The sequence below is a fragment of the Onychomys torridus genome, chromosome 12, assembly GCF_903995425.1.
Source record: "Onychomys torridus chromosome 12, mOncTor1.1, whole genome shotgun sequence".
NCBI lineage: Eukaryota > Metazoa > Chordata > Mammalia > Rodentia > Cricetidae > Onychomys > Onychomys torridus.
In genome coordinates this window covers 12,417,502-12,441,621 of record NC_050454.1, presented here as the reverse complement: position 1 = coordinate 12,441,621, position 24,120 = coordinate 12,417,502, and the positions used below count along the sequence as shown (strand labels likewise).

The following is a 24,120-nucleotide window of genomic DNA, read 5'->3' as shown; positions in this document are numbered from 1 at the left end:
GATCTGTCCGTCGCCCACAGGTGGGGGCGAGCCACTGGGAACCTGGGCCTGTCATCAGCATCCTGAGGCCCCCCACACAGACCAGTACACAAATAGCTCCAGGCCCACGCTGCTTCCAGTGCTGACAAGGGCTCCTGTTTCTTCTTTTTATTATTTTACAGGAACAAAATGTGGAGTAAAAGCTGGTAGTTCTGGAAAACTTTTTCTGGCTCTTAAGAGAACAATGGCAAAATGGAGTGGAGAGAGGATCATCTCTAGAGTTTCTGTTGACTCTCACAGTGTGCAGGAATCAGGGGCCCTTCTATACCAGGTGCAGGGGTAGGTGGGGAAGACAGGGCTCTTCCCAAACCCGTGGCTCAGGTTTGTTCCTCAGACTCAGCTCATCACAGGGGCTGATTCTGGGCTAGCCCATGCTCCTTCAGACAAGGTATAGAAATGCTCTCACACAAACAAGGTGTGTATGAGTGTGAGCGTGCGTGTGCATGCGTGTGTGTGTGTGTGTGTGTGTGTGTGTGTGTGTGTGTGTGTGTGTGTGTGTGTGTTGATGGAGGCAAGGGGCACAGTGAGGCAGAGAGGAAGATAATGTTGAGATTGACCCCAGAGGAGGGAACAGTGGATTCTAGGAAGCATTTCACTCTGCAGTGAGGTCCAGGCATGGCATGGCAGGTCCTACACAGGAACTGCTAAGCAGGAGAGACCCCACCCTATATCAGGCTCCTCACCCACTAACATTCTTTCTAGGGGGCACTTCCTTCATCTGAGGTTTTCTACAGGAGTCCATCCCCACAGTCCGGTTCTGGCCTTTCTCCTGTCCCATTCTGGTAGAATCTGCTGTCCAGAGGGTTGGGCTCCTTGGTGTCACAGAAGGTTCAGGTGCTCAGCAACCTTGCTCCTCCGAGCCTTGGTGGGCAAATGTCCTCAGGAGAGAGCGGTTGGGGAACGAGAGCAGGGGCTGAGGGGTGTGAGTGTGCCACTGAGGTCCTCTAGGTTGGTGGTGGGCTCCCTGCCTTGACACCTTCCCAGGCTACTGGCAGAGGCTGGTGTGGGAAGCCGCTCCACGGTTGCCATGGCAACCGGTCTCTTTTCCCCAGCCAGCCCGGAGGCTCCAGGTGGGAGGCATGACTGGGCTGCTCGCCAGTCGCCTCAGGTACCGAGGGCTCGGGCAGGTGGGAAGACTTGGCCTTAACAATCATCCTGATTCCAGAAATTTCTCTTTGGGTTAGAATCGCACATCCGGGGACTGTGTACGAGAGACCTCGCCTTGCCTCTTGCATCCCGCGCTCTCCTGCAGGGTTAGCGGATTTCCAGGTTTCCTGGGTTGCACTCTGTAGCTTTCCCTGCTCAGGCTGCTGCCGCCTGCAGCAGCCACGTTCAGAGAAGGTGCAGGAGGAATCCTGCGGCCAGGCCCAGCAGGAGCAGAGACAGCAGGGGGACTCGGTGCACCGCGGCCACTGCGGGTGGGGGAGGAGGGATGACATGTAGTTAAGGCTGGAAGCTCCAGGCCTGTGGGAGACCAGCTTGGTGCTCACACACAGGCAGCGCTATTTCTGTGTGCTCCGCCAGCTCCAATCTCTTTCCTGCCCCATGACAATTTTGCCTTTCCCTGGTTTCTTTACATATGCATTCCCTTCCAAATTATGCTGCATGCATATTTATGCCTTTACCTCAGATCCACCAAGGACTATCATTTTCAGCATTTATGTGCATGATCCTGGTCTATTTGGGTGACAGGCTAAAGCTCCTGACTAGGTTATCTGCAAGCCTCCCTGTTTGGACTTTCCTGGGATACTTCACCTTGATAGTGTATGAAATAGGGATGTCTTCCTCTGCCTCACCCAGGCCTGGGACACCGTGCAGCTTTCTCAGAGTTTTAATTCCACACCCCCAGTGGAAATAGGGGTGTCTCAGGGCCAGTGACAAGTGTTGGCACAGAGGCCTGCTTCCCTACCTGCACCCGAGCACTGCTGAGACAGCATCCCCTCCAGGGCTGCCACATAGTCAGGACCGAGCCATTCCAGGTATGTGGTTTTCCGACCAACAGGTACTGCTCGTACTGTCGCATCTTTGAAAAGCAGGTCTTGGCTGTGGTATTTGGAGGAATCAAACATTTGGAACCCATTCTGGTTGTGGTCATCTCCAAACAGGTCCTGGAAATATCAAAAGCAACTGCTATGTCTGGGCTTATGGAAAATCGTAGGGGTCCCAAAGAGCAAGCACTCCAGGGCACCAAGTCTTTCAGCTGAAATCACCTACTGAACCACTGACGAGCCCGTCACGAACGGAGTTTGGGGAAAGCTTTGCATAGAGGTACCATCCAAAGACAGCCAGAAATGTCACAGCCAGAAATGTCACACCTGACGGTTCTTGAATACAGAACTGAAATGTGAGACTTATAGCAAGAAGGGCCCAGAACTGAGAGAGGGTGCAGATGCGGTGACTCAGGGCTTGGCTAGGCCTGCCCGGCAGTTCTCAATCCTTTTGGCAATGCTTTCCCGTCAATCTTACGGGCGTCCTTTCCATGAGCCAAGACAATCTCACAGAGAGAGGCCTTTGTTCTGTTACCAGGACTAAGAAAATGGGGAGCTGATGATGTCACTACTAAACCTCATCAGTGTCCCGGGGCGGGGTGTGTGTGACCCTGCTACTTGCTTCCCTGATGGGAATCCTTGGAGAAATGTTTGTTGGGCAGCTCCAAAGGGCTAGAGGAAGATGAGCCATAATGGCAGAAGCTGTACATGGCAGCCAGGCATGGTGGTCTGTACTCACAATGGACTCAGAAGCTGCTTATGCACACCGTGTGTCCACTGTTAAGTAACAATCAAGGGACAAGGAGGAAGTGGCCATGGCCATCAGTCCTTTTGGAGGGCACTTGTAGATTCTCCTGAAGCTATCTACTATCTCAGAAAAATGTACACCCACGCAGTCTTTGTCCTCACTTCGGAGAGCATGAGGGACCGAGGGGAGCCACGGCTTGGAGGATTTGCTCTTGGAACAGAGTACATATAATTCCAAAGTTGAGAAACAGTCCAGTCTATGGTTCTGGTGGGTCAAAAGAGGGCACATTCAGCCTAATAAACGGAGCTGGGAGGAGAGCCAGTCTGGTGTGGGGACCTGAGAGCCATTGGAGGAAGTGGTTCCAAGAGGAGGGTGAAGCTCAGGAGGAGGGAGCTTCAGCCAATGCTGCTGTGAGCTCAGGAGCAAGAAGGTCCTAGAAAGTGACCCTTGGATTCAGCAACATGGGTCACGGTGCCCATGACAAGAGCCGTTTCAGGGACCTAGTAAAGGTTGTCTGGAGTAGTGTGACCTCCAAGAGAGACCAGGAGAGGGACTGATTGGCCGTAGGGTGGAGACAGCTTTGGAGGAGTTTTGCTGTCAAAGGGAGTGAAGGGGCACTTCCCAGGCACGTAGGAGGCTCTAGGTTTGAACTACCCCGGGCCACATTAACAGTATCAGCAGTAGCAAGGACAGGGTTGTAATGGTACGAGGCCAGGAGGGTTCGTTTGCTGCTTGTAGATGGGGAAACAGCATGTTTGTCTGTTGGTGGACATGGCCCAGTCTGTTGGTGGAAATCACACAATTGTTGCCTAGTCTCCTCCGTTTCTTATGAAGGTACCTAGGGGCTTGGCTCACCACTGCCGTCCACCCTCTGAGGTCACTCCAGCTTGGCTCACCTGGGCCTTGTCCAGGAGTCCATACACACTGAAGATGTTTGTGTCTGGATGAACCATGACAGCGTGGGATGGTATCTGTGCCAGGTTGCAGGCTTGGAACTGGCTTACTTCAGCCCGGGCCCCATTGGGGCAGAGTAGCTCATAGTCTTGCGACCTGAGGTGAGCAGCCCAGGGCTCAGGGTTGTGGCCTGGGAGATGGCATGGGGTGGGAAGAGGTGGGAGAGAGATCTGTGAGACCCTTCATCAGAGGAGGTGGCGATATCTAGACTGCTTCCCAGGCGCTGTGCTCTGCTAGGTCATAGAGTGACAGAACCCAGCTGGGCGAATGTGGTGAGGAGGAGTGCTCAATGTGACAGGCATGGGTCACAGCCACTGCCTATAACGCGGCAGAGTGGGGACTATCACCTCCATTTTCCAGATGACAAAACCAGGGCCCTTCTTTTTTTTTTTTTTTGCGGGAGGGAGACAGGGTCTTGCCATATAGCCTAAGCTGGCCTCAAACTGTGATCCTCCTGCATCAGCCTGCAGAGTGGTAGGATTACGGGAGTGTGCTACAGCGCCAAGTCTGGTTATCTTCATGACTTCCCCTCTCAAGCAAGAAGTCCTATCTGGAGGCTGGGGAGATGGCTCAGGGGTTAAGAGCACCGACTGCTCTTCCAGAGGTCCTGAGTTCAATTCCCAGCAACCACATGGTGGCTCACAACCATCTGTAACGAGATCTGGTGCCCTCTTCTGTGTACAAAAATAAATAAATAAACTTAAAAAAAAAAATCTTAAAAAAAAAAAAAAAAAAAGAAGTCCTATCTGTGGGTTATGTCCTTGAGCCTGGGCATGGGTGACCTCGAAAGCTAAGTTCTCGGAATGCAGAGGGTCTGACACCACCCATGGGTGTAAGACACAGTTCCAAGGGGCCCTGCCTGTGAAGAACCTCACTCTGCACATCTTGGGGCGAGGCAGGAATCTGCATTTCCAACCAGCACTTGTGATGCTGAAGCAAGTGCCTGGGCTCAGAGCTTCCCAGAAGCCGACACCCTGGGGAGTCACATCATTTTTTGTCTTAGGCGTTTACTTAGCATCACCCTCCTCTCTTTCCAGAAGGAACCCCGAGCGGTTTCCACATGGAGCTAAAGACAAAAAAAGCACCCTGGGGGGGGGCAGGTGTGTCATGACAGCCAAATCTCCCACAGCCCTCTCCAACATGCTGCCAGGTTTGGGGGACTAGTCAGGGCTGCCAGGGTCATGGGGGAGGCCAGCTCCCTTCCATGGAAGGTGGGACCTGAGGTTCTAGGTGTCATTTGGGCAAGGAAGCAGGGCCATAGCAACAGGGAGGGCTTTCTCCAGCTCAGCTGGGGTGGAGTCCTGTGACCTCAGTGGCCTCCGGGGACTGTGAGTAGAATCTGAATTTTGAAATACTGATGTTTTTCCTACGTGTCTTACTTGCCTTCTGGGCCACAGCTGTGCCTCTGAGTTGTGTCTCTGAGAAGACAGAGGAAGGGTGAAGATGACTGAGCCTGGTTTTGGGGGGAATGTCAAGGCCTGGGGCGCGGCATTCACAGCAGGTGAAAAGCATTAAGCGCTGTGCGCTCAGCCCCAGCCTTTAACCCAGATGTGGCTTCTCCACCTGAGTGGGGGGTGCTGGAAGGTGAGAGGCACTGGACTCAGGATCTTGGATGTAGCTTTTGGGGTCCTGGGGCTCTTCTGCCCCAGTGGAGACTGTGAGGGTGACTCCAGAAAAACTAATGATTTCTGTGATGAACCTGGCTGGGCTCTGTCTTAGTGACTTGAGTGGACTTCCTTGAACAGGCCACTGACCTGCTCATGACCAGTGACCAGAGGAGAGGTCTTGCAACCCCCCCCACCCCACAGGCTTCAGTGCCCCAATAAATATCTGCAGAGGGCCTGAGATGCAGTTCCCACATTGCAGTGGGATATGAACTTGAATTCTGGACCAAAAGAAGGCATCCCCAGTAGAACCTTCCAGACCCAGTCTCCCCTGGATGCTGCTCGGTCTTCAAACCCAGCCAAGCCCTATGCTTGGTTATTTGGGACCAAGAATAGCCCTCCCTCCCACTTGCCTTTGCTCCGGCCCAAGTCCCCTCATGTACCATTTGTATTCTCAAAGACAGTTGTGTGCTTGACAAAGGCAACATCCCCTGCATTCTCCGCAAGGCACCTGTCACAGGAGAGCAGGGCAGACGTCAGAAGAAATGTCCCTCTTGGGAGCCAGGCCAGAAGACCCCCTGCCCGACAGCTGCCACCAAGTACCTGAAGGCCCCGCTGTAGCCATAATACCTCTCCTGGCTGCTGCCCACACACTTGTTTCGGCCATTCTCATCACCCACGCAGAGCGCACACAGCGAAGGAGGGTAGTTCCTCGGGTTGTTTACGGGCACACAGCTGCCATTGAAGAACTCGCTCACCGCTGGTGCAGAATGGAAAGGATGTGATGAGGAGCCCCATAGAAAGACAGCCAGGGAGGAGAAGGGCAGGCTTCAGCCCCTTCCCCAGCCCACTGGCCAAGGCCCGAACTTCCTCAGGGATGGGGAGGTCACTATCTGAAGATCTAGTCACCCTTTTAGAACAACTGCCGGACCATCAGGAGAGGGGACGGTCAATCCTTGTGTCCTCCATGTGCTTTGAAGTAAGAAAACTGTTTATTTTCTCTGAGTTCCCAGCCAGGAGGGAGGTACATGTGGCCAGTCAGCTTAAGGACCTCACTGGCTTTGAACTGTGAGACTATGGGGAGAGATTTGCATGAGACACATGGTGGGCAACTAGCAAACATTTCTTACTCTGTTCTCATCTTAGCACGTAGAACATGGAGACACAACAGTGTGTGCCCTGCCACTTTCTAACAAGGTCCTCAAATGCTAGGGGCTGGTAGGTGTGGGGGCCACCCAGGCCCATTCTCGTTCCCATATACCTGTGTTGGCCAGTGTAAATTCTACTCAGATTGAGTGTCTGGAATACTTAGCCATACCATGAAGCTCTGTGTGTGTGTGTGTGTGTGTGTGTGTGTGTGTGTGTGTCTGTGTGTGTGTGTCTGTGTGTGTGTGTGTCTGTGTCTGTGTGTGTGTCTGTGTGTGTGTGTTGTGTGTTGTGTGTGTCTGTGTGTGTGTGTGTCTGTGTGTGTGTGTGTGTCTCTGTGTGTGTCTGTGTGTGTGTCTGTGTGTGTGTGTGTGTGTGTGTGTGTGTGTGTGTGTGTGTGTGTGTTGTGTGTGTGTGTGTGTTGGGGTGCATCTCTCAGGACCATGTCAAGAACAAGGACCTATTAGGGAGGATTCACAGGCTCCCGACTCTCACTCAGAGCTGACCATCTCCCCATCGGATCCCAAAGAGCTTCGGGATCTGTGTCCCTTAGAGGGAAGGTACCTGTGAGGACATCACAGTCCTTGGGCCGGAGGAAGCCCCGCTGGATGAGGGAGCCTATGGGCACATCCCAGCCCGCAGGACTGCCCAAGCCTGGGTGGCAGGACCGCTTGCTGCGTAGCTCATCCAGGGTGAAGGAGTAGGAGCTGTCCCGCCTCACCACAGCCACCACGAAGTAGGAATTGCTCCTGTCCTCCTCTGCAGGGAGACGGACATCTTGAAAGGGTCCTTTATCAGAGCTGTGATCCATGCCTCAACTGTTCCCTCCTGTTTCTCTATCTCATCTTGTGGGTACCCCACAGGCTTGGGGGTGCCCAGGTTGATGTCCCTTAGCGAGCAGCTGGTGTCTCTACTCTTCACCCGGCTGAAGAACCAACCACAGGAGCCCTTACCCATGGTCTTCCTCACACCCAGGTGGTATTATTCTCACTTTTGGGGAGAAAAGCAGGCATGGCTGAGGCCTTTAGACACATTTTCTAAGCCCAGAGATTTCTCACAGCCAAGTGGAAGGGACCAAATGTCCCAAGGTCAGTCCTTAAGAGGACAAAGGACAAAGTCAAGCCCAAGCCACCAAGAAGGTGTAACTAAGTAAATAGGCAGAGGGCTCCACATAATGTCAGGGAGAGGCCAAGACACCCTTGCAAACTGTCGTCTATACGTATGGCCTGGGTCAGCCTGTAAGAAGGGCTTTTATAGTTGTTAACGGGAATTTGAAAATCAGAAGAATATGCAACAGAGACCAGCTGGGCTCTGCAAAGCCTACGGACCCTGCCCAGAAAGTTTTCAGACACGTTAGAGGTGTGCATTGTGCAGACTGGTAACTGAGGTCTGGGATAGGGGGGCTCACTTCACAACAGAAGCCTGGTAGAAGACCCAGAGATGAGGCACCGAGAGGAAGCTGGAGGGTCTCAAAATGATTTAGGGCAAGGCTTCAGAGTTATAAAAGAAGGAGCCACCAGGCAGGGGCAGGTACACTCACCGGCATACAGCTCCCCGGCGGCTGGGACCAGGCCGTACATCTTCCCTGCTGTGTAGATGTCCTCTCCTCTCAAGGTCACTGCATCAATATACCCTACCTGCAGGGAACAGAGAGAGTCCAGTGTGTTTCCGGATGGCAGGAATCCCTAGAAATGGCAAGCCTTTTCCCCTCTTGGGGAATGGTTTGTGAGCTCTACCTCTCTCCTTTGGGAAGTCACCCTGGTTGGGAGAATCCCATTTTGTTCCTACCCTGTCCCTTCCCGTACTTGTGAAGATGCCAAGCCTGGAGTTGCTGGGCAGATGGAGGGCTAAGGGCAGCCAGTATGGGCGGGGGGGGGGGGGGGGGGGGGGGGACACTCCAGCTCCTGCCAACATAGTTTTTGGGAACACGGCTGCTGAGACTCTCCCGAATCCCTGCTTTGCCGGGCACTACCCCTGCCCCACTGCTTGGTCCCCTGGAACTGCCATCTCCCAGAGACCTGAGGTCTCTCAGCACTCTTCGGTGGATGGTACATTGCATGGACAAGATGTACCTGCAATGGCAGAGTGGCCCAGAGATTAGAAGATTAGATGGCAATTCTGGGGCCTCAGGAGGATTTTCCTTGAGTGTTAGGGGCAGATCCTGTCCAAGAAGGTAGCGGACAGCTCTTCTTTCCAGCCACCCTGGACCCTTCCTTCCAGGTCACCTACGCCCTACCCCACCTGCCCATTCTGAAGCCTTTTGATCCTAGCCTAGGTAGCTAGCATCCTAGAAAGGGGTTACATGGCAATAAAGTCACAGGAATATGCTACACCCCAAGAGAAGGGCCAGGCTGGAGAAAGAGGGGTCCAGCACCCTATGAGGGTACCCCCACACTATATAGCCCACAGGTGTGAGGAGGTAACAGTGGGGCAGCAGACATTTGTCCTAGTGGGTGTGTCTCTAAGGGCTTTCTGTTTACTCAGAGTTCCTCACACCTCTGTGATACCAAGGAGGACAGAGCCAGAACCCATAGCCCCGGGGCCCACTCACTGTAGAACTCAGACTAGGCAAGTGAACGCCAACACTGGACACCAGCTCCAGAGTCTGGGATGCTAGAACTGAGGCTCACTGGGACCTCCTGCTGAGCTTCTGAGGGGGCCTGGGGTGGACTCTGCTCCTCTCTCCACAGGCCTGGGTGCCCCTTTCTCTGGCATGCCCCTCTGAGGCTGAGTGGAGGAGTCTCCAGCTGAGAGGCAGCTGACCCTGCCCTTGCCTTCTCTTTGTGCTGTGGCATTTGGAAAGAGCTACCCAGATGAAGGCCAGTCTGCCAGGCACCAGGACAGACACCCTCTCCTCCCAGCCTCCCTTTGCCTTAGTCTCCAACCAAGGAAGCCAGGAGGACGGACTGGATGAGCTCTGAGCAAGGGCTGGGGTTTTCACTGTGGACCAGTGGGTACCAATGCCCCTGAATGGATCATAGAAAGTACTCAGGGCAAAGACTAAAACCAGATGCAGTAGAAAGAAACACCGAGCATTCTTTCTATCCCTTTATATGCAGGATGCATAGTTTTCATACATTCCTACTAGAATTTTTTTGCACACTAGATCTCCAAACACAGTGAAATCTACTGAGTGTGGGCTGCCTCAGAAACTCCAGTGAAAGACAATCTCCCATTCTCTCCATGTACAGAGGAATCTGAAGTTCAGAAGGGAGAGAGACTTTCTCAGACCAAAGGTCTGCTCCAACCAACTGTACTCTTTCCTCCTCTCTCCCCCCCCCCCCCCCCGTGAGATTGTCATAGCACCCCCCCCACCAACCCCGGCACCATGCATTAGGATGGGAGATAAGGACCTCCTCCCTGGCCCACTCCACCTGGATCTGTTCCATGCAGTGCTCAGGGGACTCAGCTGACACACACTGGATCTCTGGCTTGAGTCTCTGCCGGTTGAAGGCCACAGCCATATCTCCGCACTTCTGGATCTCGGGTGTGGACAGCACGCACCAGCGTAGGTAATGGGGCAGCCCTGCGGGAGGGTACACATGGGGGCAGGCTCTTCATCAGGAAGCCTTTCAAACCAGAGATGCTTGAGGCAGCCTAGCTGCTGTGTATTGAACTCAGTCTGGCTTGCTATCTCCTTGGCCATAGGGATGAGGGCTGGAGGCAGGGAGCCCACTTACAGGCTACTGCATTCCTCTAGACAAGAGATAATACCTGAGCCCGTAAAGGTGCTGAGGGAGGAGCAGGAAGCTGTGGCGTGAGAGTTGACAGTTCTGGATCGTTCTAAAACAAGCTTCGACGACCTGGGTCCCAGACCCTGGAAGCTCTTCCAGGGTTCCACAGGTCACACAACTACAGGGCAGCTTCCTCCCCAAACCTGAGGTAGAAGTGACTACAGGGGCCACAGGCACGCGCCGGACTGCCCGGGTAGGTGTCCTGCCTGGCAGCCTCATCCAGAATCCTGCCATGTTGCTTACGCAGGGCTGCCCCTGGAAGGTCAAGGACCAGAGGACTCACGGTTGGGGTCACACAGCAGACCCTTCATGGCGTGCAGGTATTCCTGGCCCAGCCAGGCCTCATAGTTCTGTGTGGCAATGGGCACAAGCTCCAAGGTGGAGTCTTTGAACAGCAAGTTCTTCTGGCCGTAGGCCTCAGAGCTGAACATCTGGAAGCTGCTGGCCTCATGGCTGAATAGAATCTGCGTGTCAAGGGTAGAAGCAGGGTGGTGAGGGGATTGTGGGCTATATCCCTTCCTCCCAAGTTCAGTCACCTGAACCTCCTTCCTGCGGCCTCAGGCCGGGTGCCCACTCTGCCAGTTCTCTGCATTGCCTTCCCCAACACTCTGCTCCCTCTGAACCCCTCCGCTTTAGCCTCATCAAACCCCACCATTTGAACACCAGGCTCGTGGCCCAGGCTTAGATGCCTACAAGCACACTGGGTGGTGACTGGCACAGCAGGGTCTCTGCAAAATACTGTTTGCCAGTTAAGCAAACAGGAGTTGCTATCTTATTTGCCCATAGGTTGTGGTTTTGATCTTCAGAGGCACACGGAGGAAGGGGTGCCCATGCTCGGGCTATCCCCCATCCCGGCCAGCTTGCAAAGTGTTTTCTCTTTCACACTGACCTGGCTGCTGGCCCCATTAGCTCTGTCCCAGGTGGAGTCCTTCCAGACCTTAGCCCTGAGTCCCCACCCTCCACCCTAAGGGGCCGGTGCTACCTGGGAACTTTCAGGGCACAGCATCCCTCCTCACCTGGCCTTTATTGAGCAGTTGGAATATGAGGCCCCCATCCATGTCATCCCTGACCACCACGGCATGAGCAGGCACCCGGGCCAGGTGGCATCGTCTCCACTCAGTGACGTCGGCCCGGCCGCCATCCCGGCACAGTAGCTGGAAGTCCTGTGCCATCAACGCCTTGCCCCAGGATGGCAGGGTTTTCCCTGGAAAGTGGGAACTGGGGAGTCAGCGCCTGTGCTCACAGAGGGTGGGAAGAAGGGCAGTGGGGGATGGGAGAGGGGTCTGGAGGAGGCTGGGCATTTTGATTGGTGGGAATCTAGCAGTCAAGATGAAACCCCTTCAGCTGTACACGCCGCCTTGGACATACACTTTCCACCGCTCACAGTTTCTGTTCAGCAGGACACACGCCGCCTTGGACGTACACTTTCTACCTTTCACAATTTCCGTTGAGATGAATGTGAGGTAGCGTGCCACAATAGAACACACACAAACATGGCTACTTACAAATGGTAAAGAGGAGTAAGAAACCGGAGCTGCTTAGGGGAGAGAGCTAAATGTAGCAAAGAAGGTAGCGGTGGGGGGGGGGGGGGGGCAGGGGACGGGACAGAAGACACAGTGAGTCACCTGGCAGAATCCCCTCAAGCTGTGGCCCTGAGGGAGAAGGACGATCCTCCAATCTTTGCCCAAAGCGCCAAATGTTACTATTTTTGTTTATTCCCCCTTAAGGTCTTTTCTTCTAATTCACTTTCTATTTTTCTTTTCTAATGCCTTGAACATAATTAAGCACAGAGTTAATTTTGCACACCACTTTTTCACCTACCTCTATATTTTCCACATTATTTTTATAAAGTCCATGTTTCTTTTCTGCAGATTTATTTATATTTTTGTTGGCATCTATTTGTGTCTGTGTGAGTGTGAGTGTGTCTAGTTCCCTGTGGAGGCCTAAAGAGGGCATCAGATTCCCTGGAGTTACAGTGATTGTTAACTGATTGGTGCCTGTGCTGGGACTTGAACTCAGGTCCTCTGGAAGTGCTCACCTGCTGAGCCATCTCTGTTCCCAATTTCACACATTCCTTAACAGAAACACAGTATTTATCTGAGATTGGCCATCAATACCAAACAGGAGTATTATGAAAAGTCATCTCAAGGACTAGATCCAAACTACAGTGGGTCCTACCTACGGATCCTCCTTTAACTGCTAAACCAGAGGATCTCAACCTTCCTAACGCTGCTGTGACTGACCCTTTAGTAGTTCCTCATGCTGCGGGGACCCCAACCATAAAATTACTTTCATTGCTACTTCGTAACTGTCATTTTGTTACTGTTATGAATCGTAATGTAAACATCTGATATTTCAGATGGTCTTCGGTGACCCCTGCGAAAGGGCCATTTGACCCGCAAAAGGCTTGCAACCCACAAGACCTGCTGCTCTAAACCCAAACCAGGGGACTCTGCTGGGAAGTGGGAAGGCAAAGGTAACCTGTGGGGTTACGAAAACTCTCACAGCTAGCGAAAACCGCAGGCACACCCAGCAAGGCCATTTCCACTCAGCACACAGACGCGTAGAGCAACCTCACATCACACAGGGCGTGTCTCTCCACATCCGGCCTCTCTCCCCTTTAGGCTGCTGAAAACCTGCCAGTATCTTTGGTCTAAGAGCCAAGCGTGCCTTTCAGGCCTCCGCCTGCCATTCTTACTTCTCAGCTTCCAGGGATAAAGTCCCTTACTCTACTGTTCTAGGCAATGTTGAGTCCGCTGTTAAAGATGTTTCTTTCTGTGGTGTGTGTGTGTGTGTGTGTGTGTGTGTGTGTGTGTGTGTGTGTGTAGACAGGATCTCTCTGTGTAGTCCTGGCTGTCCTGAAATTGGCTATGTAGACCAGGCTGGCCTTGAACTCACAGAGATCCACCCTGCTTCTCTTTTCCCAGTGCTGGGATTAAAGATGTGCGCCACTATACCTGACTCATGAAGATGTTCTTAAGCAACTAATTCTTTAGAAACCATTAGGTTACTACTCAAATTTAGAAACACAACAGCAACCACACACACACACACACACACACACACACACACACACAACAACAACAACAACAACAACCACAACAAAACGATCTGGGGCTGGAGAGATGGCTCAGCAGTTTAGAGCACTGGCTGCTCTTCCAGAGGACCCGGGTTCAATTCCCAGCATTCACATGGTGGCTCACAACTGTAATTCCAGCTCTAGGGAATCTGATGACCTCTTATGGCTTGCTTGGGCACCAGGTATGCAAATGATGCACAGACATACATCCAGGATAAACACTCATGCATACATAAAACTAAAAAAAAAAAAAATGAAATGCTGATTCAAACTCAACACATCCCTATTTTTTGCTCTCCTTCTAAATTCTCCTTTGCCTAACCCATCTTGGAGCCTGTATCAAGGACAGTTCATTTAGACCTTTACAAGATTGGACCCTCAAATTGTCATGGAGTGGGAGGGGCTGTGAAGACCCAGTCCCCCCTGATTCTAGAAGCAGTTATTATTACTGAGGGAGGAGGAAACAGTTTTTCCCCCCAGTGGCGTAGCCACTAGAGCCCACTCTTCCATAAGTAACTCCTCATCCCTGCTCCTATAAGTAATCCTAGTTAGACTCATTGGTTAACAATCTACAAGGAAAGCCGGGTGGTGATGGTGGCAGCGGGTGGCGGCACTGGTGCCACACGCCTTTAATCCCAGCACTCGGGAGGCAGAGACAGGTGGATCTCTGGGAGTTCGAGGCCAGCATGGTCTACATAGCGAGATCCAGGAAAGGCACCAAAACTACACAGAAAAACCCTATCTTGGAAAAATAAAATAAAATAAAAAACTTAAAACAAAAACAAAAAAGTAAATCTTGCTGCATATAATTTCTACTTCAATTTAGGGAGGAACAAAAACCCCTTATTGATATCCAGGTAAATCCAAATTAAAGGGCAGTTCCAGCCAGGTCTGTAATCTTAGCACTTGTGGTAATCCTCCTGCCTCAGCCATCCAATTGCTGGGATCATAGGCATGCATCACCATGTCTGGCTGAACGTGCTAAAACTCAGCTACTACAGAATTAAAAACAAAATGAAACCAATACATCCCAGCAACACATCTTCAGCAAGACTGTCCAGGAGCAGGCCAGTCTTCTCCAGGTCACAGGGGCCATCAGGAAGGGACAGGGCAGCCCACAGCGTCCTGTGCAGGGCATGTAGACTCAAGTGGTCGGGGACAGAACCCAATGCCCCACTCAGAGCAGAGCCTGGCTTGCCCCCACCCTTGCTGTGGCAAGCAGTGGGACCCACCTGCTGCCTTCTGCAGATGGGAGCTAAGTGCACAGATGTGGGGCTTGTCCAGAGTCCCTGGGGAGACTCAGAGCAGCAATGAACCATACTGCTTGCTGCCATCTGGGGCCAACCCAGGCAGCTCCGGCTGATCCCACTCACCATCAGTGTTCTCCAGCACCGTGCTGTGCTTCACAAAGGCTACATCACCTGCTCCTTCCGCCAGGCACCTGTGTAGGAAAAGCCACCAGCCTAGTGGGAGCATGACCCCTGCTCCGCACGCTCAAGCCCACCCATTCTCTACCCTGGAAGTTTGACCAGGGCCGCAGGTGATAATTCTAGGAGGCATATTTTTACAGCTTTGCAGTTCTGGGGGCCTGCCCCAAGTTGTAGACCCTTCCTAGCTTCATGTGTCAGGTGGGACAGTAAGGTAAGTGGGGTGGGACTCCTCTGGGCTTGAGTGCTCTCTCTCTCTCTCTCTCTCTCTCTCTCTCTCTCTCTGTGTGTGTGTGTGTGTGTGTGTCTGTCTGTCTGTCTGTCTGTCTGTCTCTTTTCAAGACAGGGTTTCTCTGTGTAGCCCTGGCTGTCCTGGAATTCACTTTGTAGACCAGGATGGCCTTGAACTCAGAGCTGTACTTGCCTCTGCCTCCCAAGTGCTGGGATTAAAGCCACCATGCCGGCTATGAGTGATCTCTTACAGTCAGCTCAGGTCCTGAGATGCCTTCCTTGGCCTGCTGTCTGAAGCCCAGGCACCCAAGGTGTTTTGAAGATGACTCTCTTCTGACACAGGGGACTAGACTAGGGGGCCTTTCATGCCATACCCAAATATCCCAAGTGGAAAGGATCTCAACTTTCATATATTCTCCCAATATAGGAGGCAGGTTGGGAACTCCTGGGTGAAGGGGCTCCTTGGGTCCTCGCAGTAGACTGGACCGGGGGCAGGGAAGATACCAGAACACTGGGGGCTCTGAGGGCATAAGGAAGAAGGGGCAGATAGCCAGGGACATGGGGAGGTGGTAAGGACTTTGTCCTTTTTCTGTGGTAAAACTTGTTCTCTCTTGCCCCCAGGAAGACCCCCATCCTAGGTGGGGACACTGAGGACTGATTGCTACAGGGTCTAGGTTCTCATGGCATTAGACATGAGCCCTTGGGCTCTCTCTTAGGTCACGAAAGGCTAAAGTGCCTGTCAGGACCAGCATAAGGAAAGGCCCTCCCTGATGGTCGGACATCAGAACGGGGACCCAGGAGCAGCCTAAGATGGCTTTTTCCATTCTCTCTGGTCAGAGCCCTCCCTTTTCTAAATACACAGAACATGTTGACTTTGTGAGCAAATCCTGCCTTGGCACCGTCGGGTTTCATGTTTATAAACTAACCGGGACAGCTCCGCACAAAGAGCTCTTTGAAGGGGCGGCCCACACCGTCATCCCCCCCCCACACACACTCAGCTCTCTCACTGCACCCTGCCCTGCCCCTCACCGGAAGGCCCCACTGTAGTCGTAGTATCTCTCTAGGGGGCTCTTGTCACACACGTTGTGCCCAGAAGAGTCACCACGGCAGAGGCGGCAGAGGGACTCAGAGTAACTGGTTTCTCCTGTTCCAGGGACGCAGCTGCCCCCAAAATAGTCACTAACAGCTGTGGGAAGGAGCAAAGAGAGGTCACTGACCCGACCCTGGGAAGTCAGGAGAGGCACCAGCCACCTTCCAGTGCCAAGTGAGGAAACACCAGTATTCCCAGCCTGGGCCCTCGGACCCGGGTGGGGCTGTTGCTGCGGATGGGAAATAAAATGTTTTCTATAAATGTCTTCATAGGACAACTGAATGAAAATTGGATCCTGTCTTCCCTTTAGAGTTTTCAAATCAGTGACCAGCGATCTTACCACAAGAGGGGAAAGTATCAAAGAGCCGGGAGTGGTCAAGTGGTCTGACCCACTGGTCCGCATAGATTATTGCGGGTTTTTCTTTTCTTTTCTTCATCGTTAGTAAGGCCCCCAGAAGCACTGCTTCCACAAATACGACTGGTGGACCACCCACCCTCAGCCACCCTGAGAGGCTGTGGCCCTGTGTTCTCCCAGGTTGTCAGTTACACCCTGGCTGGGCCCACAAGCCACTTGGAGGCTTGTGGGTGAGGTCAGTAGCATGTCTGGGTCCTGAAAATGTAGTTTCTGATCCTGTAGAGCTGGGGACACGTGTCTGGACAGAGACCATCCTCACCAGCCTACCCAAGGTCGATCCCTTCTTGGTTTTCTTTCTACAACTGTGTGTTACACGGGACATGGGAATGGGCAATGTGCTGTGCAGTGGCCAACTAGGCAGAAACTCAAATGGAGGCCACCAGGCCTGGCCAGTGGAGTGGAGGGAGGGACTGCTCTGGCTGAAGTCAGGGAAGGCTCGCTCTCACAGGAGGAGGGGCTTTGCAGCTTCCGAGGGGGCGTGGCGTGAAGGTGACTTGAGCAGACCACGCTGAGAAAGGAGGGATTGATCCCGAGGCCCCAAGCTGGGCCTGAGGTCCTCACCTTTGAGCACATCGCAGCCCATCACCGAAAGATGGCCACTCTCCACTAGGTAGCCAATCGGCACGTTCCAGCCCGCAGTCCGGTTGATGCCTGTGTGGCAGGACTTGGCACCCTCCAGGGTGTGGATGGTCACATTGGAATTGCTCCTGACCACAGCCACGGCGTAATAGGAGGTGCCAGCGTCTAGGAAGAGAGAAGTAAGGAGTGAGGACCGCCAGGGAGGAGACAGGTGACTCCAGGAAAGGCTGTGAGATGGAATTCAGTGAGCATGCGTGTACGGATGAATGCGTGGATGTGTGCTTGGTTTCCTATCATTGAGAGAGCTGGAGGGCATGGTCTCATATCACCACAAGATCTCCCCCCCACGTCCCTCCTCCACCTCATGAACTAGACACTTACAGAGACAGTAATTCATTCAAGCTCCCATTTCCCTTCTCAAGCCATCTGGCCATTGCCAGGGTCTCCATTTGCTCGACTCAGGGGAGCCGTTGATTTCTAAAAGCTGAAACCCTTAGGGGAACGTGGAGGTTTGAAGGAGGGCACCATGGTTATAGAGAGAAGACAGCTGAGGGAGCAGGCTAGGGTGATCCCTGAAGTAGGAAAAACCACGTCATGGTGCTGAGCTGTGGGGGTGGGGATGGAGGTGGGGATGGGGGTGAAGAGACACAGGGAGCTAGTGACGCAGTGCCAAGTCACTCAAGACTCACGGCTCTGGGTATGTGAGCTCTGCAGCCCCACAAGACTCCCCTGGGCCCACTGTACAGAAGGTTATACAGAAAAGGCACATAGCTCATATACAGGTCAGTCACATACAACACACACACACACACACACACACACACTCGGGTCTCTGTGTCTCCCACATACACACACAGTGTGTGGTCATGGATGTTCATGATCAGAGCATGCTTGGGTTTGAGAAAATTAAGCAGCTGTTTCCAGCCATCAGGTACTGCCTCTCTCCTGAATTACTGGAGCCATCAAGACCTCTCCCACCAGGCCCATCCCTGCAGCCCCGCCCCATCCCTGCAGCCCCGCCCCATCCCTGCAGCCCCGCCCCATCCCTGCAGCCCCGCCCCATCCCTGCAGCCCCGCCCCATCCCTGCAGCCCCGCCCCATCAGCCTTCCTTCCTTCCTTCTAGCCTCCTCTGTGGGCTTCCCGGCACCTCTTTCTCTTGGCCTTTTCTTTTCCGCACAGTACTTGCCCTGTGGGGACCTGAGGTTTGGGGGTGCGTGTCGGCTATCTGAACCCTGCTGTTGAAGCAGGGCCTCTTCTCACCACTCCCGTTCCCGACCAGGGTACAGTGGGTGCTCAGTGGGGTTGCTGAGTTAACCAGAGGAAGAGCCAGGGCTGTTGGTGGCCTTCTCTGGCAAGTGTGAAGACTTGGATGAGGCACCCATCAGAGGTTGGCAAGACGGAGGGGCAAGGCCTTAGGTAAGGCTCATGGAGGAGAATCAGAGCTTGGGAACCCTTCAGAGGCCCTTTGCAAAGACGGGAGGGCCCGGGAGCTCATGAGAGGATGTGACTGCTGCCTTGCCAGCCGCAGAGGCTGAGCATTGGTCAAGCTATGGGAGACACACAAAGCATGTCCAATAGAGGGAGCCTGGCGTAGGTGGGGCTGAAATGGGACATGGGATGGGCTGAGGAATCTGCCCCAGCTGTGGCATGTTTCTGGGTCTGCTGGGCTCCGCAGCTCTCACCTTCCTGTTCCCATCCCCCACAGGCTGCCTCTGATAGGGGCTCTGAAGTGTGTGTACATATGGGCACCTTGGTCACCAGGCGCCTGCACATTGGATTCCACCTAGTCCTGCCCCAGGCATGGCACTGCCCCTCAGTAAGGTCTAGTGGACAAAAGTTGGGGGGGGGTGCTATCGGGCCACCCAGGAAGAAGAACAGACTCAGTCAGCTTTTATGTTCCTGGCTCTCCCACCTGAAGGTTTCAAGAGAGAACTAGGAAAGTCTCAGAGAGGCTTTCTGCCTGGACCCCTGGAAGTGTTCTGTGGACAGAGCTGGTGACCAGCCTGGGGGCTTGAGGGTCACGTGGCCAGACTGGCCAGCTGACTTCTGTGTGGGATCTTGGCTACTTCCAGAACCAACACCCCTTACCTTGGTCATATACTTCACCCACCACTGGCTTCAGGCCATGCTCCTTCCCTGCCTCATAAATGGCTCCTCCATCCAAGGTGATGGCATCAGCTTTATGGTCCTGATAAGAGAGTGAGGGTCGGCTAGCCCAGCTGTGAGCCCACTCAGCCAGAACTCAGTGACACCCACAGGCATCCCAGAACCCCTCAAGAAGCATGGCAGATCTCCAGTGCCTTTTGCATCTGACCCAGGAGCCTTATCTTATCTTGGCCCTGCCCTAAGGGTCCGGGACTTCCCCCTTTGGCAGGCCCAGAACTGCACCTGGCTTTACCACATTTGCTCTTTACAAATATTAGTTACTAATTTTACAGGATCATAACAGACACACACACAGTGAAAAACCAGAAGATGCGAGATGGAGCTGAGCAGAAGTATCTCTTCACTATGAGGTCTCAGCCTCTTGCCTCGATTCCCACCCAGGCTCTCTCTCCTCCAAGAGAGTTCATGCAGGACGAGGCTGAGAGGAACTGTCATTCATTATTGCGGCCTTCTACCCTTACAGGGCTGGCCCCACTAGTGGATTAGTTCTCAGAGGCCTGTTGGGGGTCAGGCTGCAATGGAGACCCAGTACCTGTCCTCTGGTGACTACCTTCTTCAACCTGACCTGCCCCTGAGAATGGTTGACGCCAGTTCAATGGGTCTCCCATCACCCAGACTTGCTTTCCTTTCTCACACAGTTACTCAGGACACTAGAATGGGGGTTTCTTCTCTAGGAACCTTACAAGCCTCATTCTGGAAAGCTCCACGGCAGTGAGTGATCATCACGGGCTATGAAGTCACTGTGTTGGTTAGGTCCCCCCCCCCCACACACACACTTGGACTTGAAACAAGCTACAGTTATCTAAGAAGAGGAAACCTCAATTGAGAAAACACCTCCATCAGATTGGCCTGTGGAACATTTTCTTTTTGTTTCTTTTTCTTTTTCTTTTGGTTTTTCAAGATAGGGTTTCACTGTGTTGTGTAGTCCTGGCTGTCCTAGAACTCACTCTGTAGACCAAGTTGGCCTTGAACTCACAGAGATCTACCTGTCTCTGGCCTCCCCAGGGCTGGGATTAAAGGGCTGTGCCACCTTTAATGGTTGGAGCATTTTCTGGATTGATGATTGCTATGCACAGTGTGGGCAGTGGCATCCTGGGCAGGTAGGTGGTTCTAGATTGTATAAGAAGGCAAACTGAGCAAGCAAGCCAGGAGGAGCAAGCCCATAAGCAGCACTCCTCTGCTTCAGTTCTTGATTCCAGGTTCCTGCCCTGAGCTCCTGCTTTGATGGACTATAAGAAATATAAGCTAGGACAGTCACCTATGGCTTGCTCTCTCCCCCAAGAGTGGGGAGCATCCCTGTCGACACCCTAGCAGGGCCATTGTGCAAGGAAAATTCTACCAGAGGATTTTCTCCACTTCCTCCTTTCCTCACTGGTGCCTGTCTGGACTAGAGCCCCCTCCATGCCCCCCCCACCTCCCACCTGGAAGGAAACAGTCAGAAGCTTGCTGCTGGGAAAACTCCAGATTGCATCGCCCAGCCTTGGCAGAGGGACATCAGCCTCTTTCCCAGTGAATGGGGCTGTTGTGTGCTCCTCCTGAGTCAGAGCCCTCTTGTCTGGGCCAGGGGTGGGGAGCGGGCAGAAGGGAGAGGCCTCACCTTGATGAGCTGGACACAGTGGTCAGCAGAGGTGCCCTGGATGCAGAGGAGGGAAGGCTGGATGCCAGCCCCATGGAAGGACTTGCTCATGTCATTGCATTTCTGCTGCTCCGGGTCTGAGATGGTGCACCAGCGCACCTCCATCCCACCGAGTCCTGTGGGGCAGGACAGTTGACATCACAGCCTCACCTATCCAGCCCGTGGTGACCCCACCCGCCTGTATGGCCAGTTCCCTGCCACATAGCCTTGCACTCGCATGGAGAGGCAGGGCAAAGCTGTGCTTGCAGGCGGGTGGTTCAGAAGGCAGCCCTACAGAGTAGTGGAAAATGCCTGCCATAGGGCTCAGGCTGGGGAAAGTGAGCACTGGTCCCAAGCCTCAACAGGCTCTGTGGCTAACAAATTCTTGTCCCCTTCCAAAAGAGGTACTGGCCCGGGATGCCACCTCAGCCTGTCCCTGCCCTTCCGCTCAAGAACTGGACCTCATGACTGAGTGGGTGCCTGTGGGTGCCTGCCTTCTGCAGTGGGGGCGGAGTCAGGTCCCTGTCAGCTACAGCGAGGGAGGCTGAGGAATGAGGAGGTGGATTCCTGTTTCTGCTCCCTTAAGGGTGACTTCAGGAGACTTATTAGCAGGTGAGAAGCCCACCTTCAGTGTTGGAAGTCAACCTAGGCAGAGCAGGACACACAGGTCCTCTGTGGGCTTCCTTCTGAGTTCCTTGATCTGACCAGGTCAGAGTCCTAGGGAGCGTCCCAGGAGGGGCCCAGAGGAAGGGGTTCCAGAGTTCCTTGGGATTGATGACTTTGCAGCATCTGGAAATTGCCTTTGGGCTGTTTGCCTGGGGGCTGTGTCCTTTCTGCTGACAGCCTGCTCTCCATCCTCACCTGGACATTCCACTGCCTTCCTCTGCTATAGGGCTCAGAGCACCCAGCCCTTGTCCCCAAGGCTCCTCTCTTCCTCCTCCTTACCCTCTTTTTCTCCTCCTCATAAGGGCTGTTACATCCCCTAAGCTCCCTCCCGCCTTCCGCACCAGACAGGCCACTCCAGGACTTCTTCCCCAACATGTGGCCTGACTCAAGGTTGCCTCCTCCAAGAAGCCCTCAGGACGTCGTGGTGCGTCCTGGTAGGTGTGAGGGGACCGTAGGCTTAGCACAGCGCTGCTGGGTACCCTCCCCTCCCTCGGGGACACTCTCACCAGTGTGCAGGACCAGGAGCAGCAAAGGAGCCACGCTCAGGAGCTTCATGGCAGCGTTGGCCTGGCTGGGTCCAGGGGGTTCCGGCCTGGCTTCCTTCTCTTGGTCTCACTGGCCCTCCACTATTTAAGGGCGGCCCTGGCAGAGTCCACGCCTCTGACACACCCCTCACTGGATACCTGGGCCGGTCAGCACCGCCTTGGCTTTGGCTCTGGCACCCCCTGCTGACGCCTCCTCCGCCCCCAGCTGGTCCAAGGTTGCTGACCCAACACGACTACTCCCTGGGCCTCTGTCCTCAATAATGCGCCTTCCAAACCATCCTCTTCTATGCTAGAGGACCCCGATGTCACATCCTATCTGACAGGGACAAATTCAGATCTGGAAGGAAAAGAAGGGTGAGTTGGAGGGAAGCCGGTCACCGAAATTCACTGCCACCTCCCTTCACATGCAATGCACAAGGGGTCTGCAGGGGCGGAGGATGAGCGTATGCAGTACTTGCTCTGGGGAGGGACAGCCGGTTGGAGGGACCTCAGGGTCCAGGCAACTGCTTCTGCTTGGGCATAGAGAGAGAAGGGTTTGCCTCCAGCTATCCCCTGTATCCCGCTACCCCTGTATCCCGCTACCCCTGTAACTGGCAGAGAAGTCACTAGGCCCAGGTGTCCAGGAGAGCTGACTCATCATTGTGATGGGCAGAGGACCAAGGAAGAGGAGGAAGAAATGGGAAGAGGAGCAGGGGAGAAGGCAAGAAGGGGGAGGGGGAAGAGGAGGAGGGACGGAGGGAGGGAGGGAGGGAGCTACAGGAAGTATAACTAGAGGAGGCAGGTGAGGCGAGGCAAGGAAGGGAAGGGTGGTCCTCAGAACAGCAGTATGAAGTTCACCCAGGAACCTGCTGGGACTCTGACCTCAGGCCATTGGCTCTGCAGATGGGGCCATCCACCTGTGGGGCTCCCCCGCCCCCAAACAGTAAAGTTTGAGAGCCACTGTTCCAGGCCAACCAGTGCCCTGGGTCTAGTGTTTGTTCCGGTATGTGGGAGACAGGCTGCAGAAGACCTCCTCTCCTGCGCCCCCCCACCCCAAGAAGAGGGCCTGGGAAGTAAGGGATGGAGGCCCTGCAGCAGCGAGTGAGCTGTCAAAGGAGACAGCTCACTACTCCAGGTGTTACTTGTGGGGCGTGGGCTGCTGCTGCGGCCATGTGCACACGTACGCCGGGAACGCCAGCAATTGTGAACAAAACCCTTCGCTCTAATATATATATATATATATATTCTTATTTTTAATTATATGTCGGACTGGGCATGTGAGTGCAGAGGCTCTCAAAGACCTCAGGTCTCCCTGGAGCTGGAGTTCCAGGCGGTTGTGAGCTGCTTGACAGGAAAGCCAGGATTCAAACTCAGGTCTTCTGTAAGAGCGGCCTGTGCTCTTCCTCACTAAGCCATCTCGGCAGCCCTGCTGTAGCGGTTTTTTATGTGATGCTGCGGCTGCATTTAGGCGAGGCCTGCTGGGTTGCATGTGTAAGCTTGCTTTTTCTTCTTTCATCCTTTCCCTTTTTAGAACAGAGTCTCACTCCGTAGGCCAGGCTGGCCTTGAACTCCCAGCCTCCTGAGTGCTAAGATCACAGATGTGGACTGCCACACTGAGTTTATCCACAAGCTTTCCAAGGGCAGAACCAGTGCTCCATCTCTGCTCATCACGGAACCTTAAGGGTGAAGTCTCCCCACCGATTTCCCTGTCGCTGTGACAAAATCCTCTGCCCAGGGCCAGGGAGATGGCCAAGCTGCTAAAGGCCTTTGCTGTCTGCAACTCTAACAGCCTGGGCTTGAGCCCCAGGACCCACATGCTGGGAGATAGCCAGCTCCCACAAACTGTCCTCTGACCTTCACAATGCACTGTGGCCTGTGCACTCAAAACTAATGAACATCAGCGTGATCAAACATAAAAATACAAAAGCAACCTGAGAGAAAGGGTTCAGCTCAGCACACAGTTCAGCGTTTTGGTTCATCGCTGGAAGGAGGGTCGCAGAGGCAGGAGCCGGAGAGGCAGGAGCCGGAGATAGCCGCTCACACCCATCTTCAGTAAAGCATCGAGGAGCAGGGGATGAAAGCATGCTGTGCTCAGTGCCCTCTCCATTTCAGAC

General features: G+C 53.8%; 1 protein-coding gene across 1 annotated transcript; it reads right to left on the bottom strand.

The window, feature by feature from the left end:
• Positions 1-601: 601 nt before the first annotated feature.
• Positions 602-22,140, bottom strand: Meltf (melanotransferrin). The gene is made up of 16 exons (XM_036203862.1): positions 21,989-22,140; positions 20,799-20,953; positions 19,124-19,223; positions 17,017-17,199; positions 15,980-16,136; positions 14,666-14,733; positions 11,230-11,417; positions 10,497-10,677; positions 9,854-10,005; positions 8,020-8,116; positions 7,044-7,238; positions 5,937-6,093; positions 5,777-5,844; positions 3,672-3,859; positions 1,949-2,147; positions 602-1,451 (listed from the first exon to the last, which is right to left on the bottom strand). Exons 1-16 carry the CDS (start codon positions 22,035-22,037, stop codon positions 1,372-1,374), a joined length of 2,217 nt encoding a protein of 738 aa, XP_036059755.1. The 5' UTR covers positions 22,038-22,140; the 3' UTR covers positions 602-1,371.
• Positions 22,141-24,120: the final 1,980 nt, after the last annotated feature.

What these genes read in the sequence shown, in the direction of transcription:
- Meltf (XM_036203862.1), bottom strand. Translation starts at nt 22,037, where the DNA reads ATGAAGCTCCTGAGCGTGGCTCCTTTGCTGCTCCTGGTCCTGCACACT. An exon ending in CGCCGGGGAGCTGTATGCCG is followed by an intron (nt 7,239 to 8,019) that starts GTGAGTGTACCT and finishes GTCTCCCTGCAG; the next exon opens with AGGAGGACAGGAGCAATTCC. An exon ending in TGTCTTTGAGAATACAAATG is followed by an intron (nt 3,860 to 5,776) that starts GTACATGAGGGG and finishes GCCATCTCCCAG; the next exon opens with GCCACAACCCTGAGCCCTGG.